The sequence below is a fragment of the Manacus candei genome, unplaced genomic scaffold (assembly GCF_025592945.1).
Source record: "Manacus candei isolate 608988 ecotype Guabito, Panama unplaced genomic scaffold, ASM2559294v1 h1tg000147l, whole genome shotgun sequence".
NCBI classification, from domain to species: Eukaryota; Metazoa; Chordata; class Aves; order Passeriformes; family Pipridae; genus Manacus; species Manacus candei.
This window is the reverse complement of record NW_026138195.1, coordinates 481,601-487,865: the sequence shown is the minus strand read 5'-3', so window position 1 is coordinate 487,865 and position 6,265 is coordinate 481,601. Positions and strand designations below refer to the sequence as shown.

Genomic DNA, 6,265 nt, shown 5'->3' with positions numbered 1-6,265 from the left:
GGGCCACATGCAATTTTTGGTCCCAAACTCGGTTCATGGTTACCGGTTGCACGAACAGAATGCACAGAACAAGCAGTCTATTCCACATCCTCGTCGTCGGTGCCTGGTTCTGTCTGGTTGGTTGTTCCAGGAGCTGATGCTCTCTTGACTCTGGAATAGTGGAACCAGGGTTCTCTGCCAGCAACTTTGACGGAGGTGAGGGAGGTCAGCAGGACTTGGTAAGGTCCTCTCCACTTGGCTCTCAAGGGGTCACTGTTCCACCACTTGACGTAGACCCAGTCTCCTGGCTGGAATGGGTGAGCAGGGGTGTCCAGTCCTATGGGTCTGGATAGCTCGATGACCTTCTGCAGCTTCTGCAAAGTAGAGCCTAAAGCAATCAAATATTTCTGTAAATCGGCTCTCCCCCTTAAGTGTACATCCCCTGGCACGTGTGGTGCCTGACATGGTCTTCCATATAATATTTCATAGGGGTTATGTTATCCCTCCGCCTCGGCTGGATACGAATTCTCAGCAGAGCTAGTGGCAAAGCCTGAACCCAGGACATAGATGTTTCCTGACAAACTTTACTAATTTGCATTTTCAAGGTGCCATTCATTCGTTCAACTTTGCCACTGGCCTGAGGTCTGTAGGGGGTATGTAGGTCCCAGACAATTCCCAGGATGCGGCATACTTCTTTTACTACTGTCGCAATAAAATGTGTTCCTCTATCTGATGCCATTCCTAGAGGAACCCCAAACCTTGGAATTATGTGGTTTAGTAAAGCTTTTACCACTTCCCTTGCTGCGTTAGTGCGACAGGGGTATGCTTCAGGCCATCCACTGAAAGTGTCAACCAGTACAAGGATGTATTTGTACCCCCCCCATGGTGGTAACTCAGTAAAATCTATTTGCCAGTAATCTCCGGGTTGGTCTCCAGCTTTTGTTACCCCTAGTACCACTCTCTTTGATGTATCTGGATTATTTCGTTTGCAGATTTCACACTTACCTACCGCAGACTGCACAGCTTCAGTCATATTTGTTCCTATTACTGTTTTCTTTAGATGTTTCAGGAGGTTTTCCGTTCCCCAATGGGTAGCCTCATGTTCCTGGTGAGCTATTTCCCTAAGGAGCGGTGGTGGGACTGCAACCTGTCCAGTAGGGGTAACACCCACCCCCCTTCTTTGATTTCAGCTTTCAGTGATCTAATTAGCTGATTGTCTCTCTCATCATACTTAGGGGTGTATTTTGTCAAATCAATTTCTTTTTGTGGCACTACTGCCAAGATGCCTTTTTCTGCAGTCCCTTTTGCTGCTCCATCAGCAAACTGATTTCCCAACTCGGGAATTGTTTTCCCCTTCTGGTGGGCCCTACAATGCATAATAGCTACCTCCTCTGGTTTCCAAATACTCTGCAGGAGTGCATGGATTTGGTCTGCATGCTTGACTCCACTGCCTTGGGCTGTCAGTAGTCCTCTCTCCTTCCAGATGGCTCCGTGGGCATGTACAACACTAAATGCATATTTTGAGTCAGTCCAGATATTTACCTTCTTTCCTTCACTCAGTTCCAAGGCTCTTGTCAGTGCGATTAATTCTGCTTTTTGGGATGGCACATCTGCTGACAAGGCTTTTGCCTCGATCACTTCGTCTCTGGTTGTCACTGCACACCCTGTGAAGCGTTTACCATCCCGCATGAAGCTGCTTCCGTCCGTATACAGTTCCCAGTCTGCGTTTTCCAGGGGCTCATCCTTCAGGTCTGGTCTGCTGGAGTGAGTCTCCTCTATAGTCTGCAAACAGTCATGCTCGGGGACACTGTCAGTTAGTGTTGAAGACAGAAACATAGCTGGATTTACAATAGATGTTGTTTTTAGGGTAACATCGTCCTGTTCCAGCAACACAACCTGGTACTTAAGCATTCTGCTGGGGGACAGCCAGTGGCCTCCCTTTTGCTCAAGCACAGCTTGAACTGCATGGGGCACATACACAGTGATGTGCTGCCCAAGGGTGAGCTTCCGGGCCTCTTCAATCAGGATAACAGTTGCTGCGACAGCTCGCAGGCACCCCGGCCACCCTTGGCTAACACTGTCCAGCTGTTTGGAGAAATAAGCCACAGCTCTTCGTTGGCTTCCCAGAGTTTGTGATAATACCCCCAGAGCAACATTTAACTGCTCGTGTGTGAACAGTTCAAACGGTTTAGTCAAATCTGGTAGTCCTAGTGCTGGAGCTGACATCAAGGACTGTTTCAGTTGTTTGAACACATCTCTGGTCTCATCTGTCCATGTTACAACTCCCTCTTTGGCCGTTTTCAGGGCTTCACACAGAGGCTTGACTAGCAACCCATAGTTAGCTATCCACAGCCGACACCATCCTACCATTCCCAGGAAAGCCTGCCTCTCTCGTACAGTGTGGGGCTCTGGGGGACGGCAAATGGCCTCTTGTCGGTCTGTACTGAGTCGCCGATGCCCACGATAGATCTCAAGTCCCAGGTAGATGACTATCTCCTTGGCTATCTGTGCCTTCTCTCTCGAGACCCGATACCCACTTAGCCCCAAAAAGTTCAAGAGACTTACAGTGAGCTCGATGCATTGGTCCCGGCTTTTGGCTGCAATTAAGATGTCGTCAACATGCTGCAGGACAACTCCTTCTTGCTGCTGTCTTCTCCAGTCCTCCAGTTCCTTTGCCAACTGATTTCCGAAAAGCGTTGGACTGTTCTTAAAGCCTTGTGGAAGAACTCTCCAGGTTAGTTGCGTTTTTCTCCCTGTCTCAGGATTTTCCCATTCAAAGGCAAAAATCTCCTGGCTATCTTTGTGTACAGGAATGCAGAAAAAGGCATCTTTGAGGTCGAATACAGTAAACCATCCTAAATCCTCTGTCAATGTGGTTAACAGTGTATAGGGGTTGGCTACCACTGGGTAAATGTCCTCAGTTATTCTATTGAAGGCCCTAAGATCTTGGACTAGCCGATAGCTTTTGCCATCAGCCTTTTTCACAGGTAGAATGGGGGTATTAAATCTGGATTCACATTCTACTAGTAAACCAAATTTAAGGAACTTTTCAATTATAGGTGCTAGGCCTTTTCGGCTTTCTAATTTCAAAGGATATTGTTTCTGCCTTACCGGGGCTGCTCCTGGCCTGAGTGCGATGCTTACTGGTTCAGCTTGCTTTGATTTCCCAGGGTACTCGCTGGCCCAGACTAAAGGTATGACAGCATTTTCAACTTCTGCAGGGATCTCTCCATGTTTTTCCTGTATAAAGAAAGCAGCTGCCTCGACATATTTAGTATCTGGGATTATAACCTTTATGTCTCCCCCCTTGGTGAATTTAATTTCAGCTTCTAATTTTTCCAGTAAGTCTCTACCCAGTAGAGGCTTAGGAGAATTTGGCATATAGAGAAATTGATGAGTTACCCAGTGTTTGCCCAGTTTGAACTTTAAAGGTTTAAAAAATGGCCTTGTTTCACTTACCCCTGTAGCACCTACCACAGTTACAGTTTCATGGCTCAGTTTCCCTTCCAAAGTATTTAATACAGAGTATGCCGCACCTGTATCAACCAAAAATTCAACATTCTCCCCCCCCAGCTTAGCTGTAACCAGAGGCTCTGCTGGGTAAGAAACCTCCGGTCCCCCTCATACATTCTGACTCACAGCCAGTTGGGGGGCTGGGGGTGGTGGTGGGGGAAGTGCGTTTTCAGTTCCCTTCAGCTCCGGGCAGTCTCTTCTCCAATGTCCCTTCTTCTTACAGTTAGAACATCTGTCATCGGCTATGTCCTGCCGGTGGTTAGACCTCTGATACCTGGGGTTACGTTTATGAGGCTCTTTGTAGCCACCTTCTTGTTCCCTTGTTTTCCTTTTCTGCTCCCTATTTTGATATGCCGTCCAGGCTACATCTAACAGCTCACTAATATTCCTTCTATCACCACCTGCCTTCTGCAGTTTTCTTCTTATATCATCTGTGGACTGCCCTATAAATAAGTATAACAGATTTTTCTTTCCCATCTCTGACTCTAAGTCGATATCCGTATATTTTCTGATAACATCTTTCAATCTATTTAGAAAATCAGTAGGTGACTCATTTATGTCTTGTCTAACCTCGTACATTTTGGACCAGTTCACCGCCTTCGGAACTCCATGCCGAAATCCATAAATTACCCAATCTTGATAACGTTTCAAAGCTCCTAAACCTGCTGCCACATTAGGATCCCATCCAGGATCCGTGAGGGGGAAGATATCTTTGACATCTTCACCTGGAAACTGCCCAGAGGTTTTTTGTATTTCTATTGCCTTTTGAGCAGCTCTTTTCACCATTTCCTTCTCTGTTTGGTCTAATAAAGTATCCATCATAACCTCTAGATCATTCCAATCAGGATTCTGAGATTTGATTGCTCTTTGGACATAATTTGTCATCTTTTCCGGATTATCTCTATAAGCCCCCACACAATCTTTCCACTGCTGTAACTCAACCAGGGAGAAAGGAGCCTTTATTAATACCGTGCCTTGATTGGTCACGGCTTGTCTTAAGGGGGCTTCTAACGGTGGCTTGTCTTTTGCCCTTGTTCTACTTGCAACCGGATCGGGGCAAGCTAACACTTTGCGAGCCAATTTTCCTTTCGGTTTTACTACAGGCTGGTCTGCTTCTCCTTCCCCCGAGTTATCACTTAATTCACCCTCTGCTTCCGTGTCCTTATCAAACGGTGGTAACCCTCGCTTCTCCCTTCTCTCTGCAGCTGGAATCGGCTTGCCCTGTCTGTGCGTTTCTGTTCCCTTTTCATGAGAGGCAGAGATTGGAAACTCCCTCGGTTCTTCTTTTCTTTCCCCCCCCCCAAGGATGGAAGCTTCCCCCTCGGGAGGGGGAGGCGTGGGAAAGGGGTTGGCTCCAGCCCCACCTCCCGAGTCAGTCAGGACAGAGGCTCTGCCTGTTGGCACCGCCCCTGCCCCTCCTGCCACTGCTGCTGTGGCCCCTCCTGCCACTGCTGCTGTGGCCCCTGCCCCTGTTACTCCTACAGTGCCTGCTCCTGTACTTGTTGCCATGGCAGCAAGTCCTGTACTGATTGTGCCCGGAGCAGCTCCCGCCGCCCCGGAGCCAACTCCTCCGGAGATTCCAACTCCCCCTGGCGCAGCCATGCCCGCGCCAGGGAGTCCCCCCACGGCTCCCGCCTGTCCAGCTGGAGCCGGTCCAGGAGGAGCAACCACTGCCCCGGCAGCTCCAGCCCCCCCCACCGCCGCTGCAGCAGGGAGTCCGATTTGTGGAGCTCCCGGGCTACTTTCTCTCCTGTCAGGTGATATCAACATATCCAAATCATCCTCTCCGGTGTTCTTAAATAGTATTTGTGGGATAGGAGCAGCTTTAACTCGATCTTTCCTTTTCCCTCTTCCTAAAACCATTTCTGCTTTTTCCATCTTTCCTGAACTTTCGTTTTCCTTATCTCCTATACCCAATTCAGGGCGTGTTAACAAAAACAAGAACAACTCTGCATATCGAATTTCCTGCCACCTCTGTTCTACATGAAGAAGCGAGATCAACCGAAACACTGTATCCAGTTCAAACGGACCAAATTTCGGCCATGCTATCCCTCTCATTTGTCCAAACAACGGCCAAGCATTTAGAGACAACCTACACAGCTCTTCCTTCTTTAAAGGTGTCTCAGAACCAGCTAAAGTTTTCCAGTGCTTTAGAACCAAACTAAGGGGGGATTCTTTAGGGATCTTAACTTTTGAATCCACACAACCCATGCTTGCAAAACAAAAGCATACCAGTCACACACACTGGGTCTCAAACTGACAACCTTTAGGTCACGAGGCTGTTAACGTAACCTCTCAGCTATTTACCAAGTCATACCGACTATAGAGCCCCACCGGCTCTCCCACAGCGTCAGAGCACCGGAGGGCGTCCCCTCCAAAACCAGAACAGCCCCTAGGCTGAACACCCGCCCTGACCTGGGTAATTGGCGAACTAACCCGTTCGCCTCCCCCTGAAAATTGACTCTCTAGACTGTTTCGAGGGCCCAAGTCAAAATTTTCAGGAATCCGTGCCCCCTATCCCGGGACACAAAACTTTCCCGCAGCTGCTAACTAACCAGATTCGCTCTTTTCTTATCTCACCTCTATGCTCCGTGCTTGTTTTCGTGGGTTCCGTGGAGCTGGGCTTCTCAGACCGGCGGGAATTTCTCTCAGATAAAAGCCGGCTTGCTGAGGAATATTCCTGCTGATGAAAATTTCAGTCTGAAGAAGTCCCCGGTCCAGTTCTCCCCGTGCGGGTTCCACCACTGTTGCCGGTGTATTTTGGTTCTGAAAA

The 6,265-nt window shown here is 48.5% G+C and overlaps 1 protein-coding gene across 4 annotated transcripts; it reads right to left on the bottom strand.

Moving 5' to 3' along the window:
• LOC127462937 (uncharacterized) lies at positions 1 to 6,063 on the bottom strand. 4 transcript variants are annotated; one of them, XR_007900602.1, is made up of 3 exons: positions 3,091 to 6,063; positions 2,545 to 2,693; positions 1,147 to 2,064 (listed from the first exon to the last, which is right to left on the bottom strand). XR_007900602.1 is itself a non-coding variant. In XM_051771869.1 (2 exons), exons 1-2 carry the CDS (start codon positions 3,358 to 3,360, stop codon positions 78 to 80), a joined length of 546 nt encoding a protein of 181 aa, XP_051627829.1. In that variant the 5' UTR covers positions 3,361 to 4,400; the 3' UTR covers positions 1 to 77. The 4 variants fall into 4 exon arrangements, 1 of the variants encoding a protein (XP_051627829.1); XR_007900603.1 differs by lacking the exons at positions 1,147 to 2,064; positions 2,545 to 2,693 and adding an exon at positions 1 to 367; XR_007900604.1 differs by lacking the exons at positions 1,147 to 2,064; positions 2,545 to 2,693 and adding an exon at positions 1 to 353.
• Between the last annotated feature and the right edge of the window lie 202 nt (positions 6,064 to 6,265).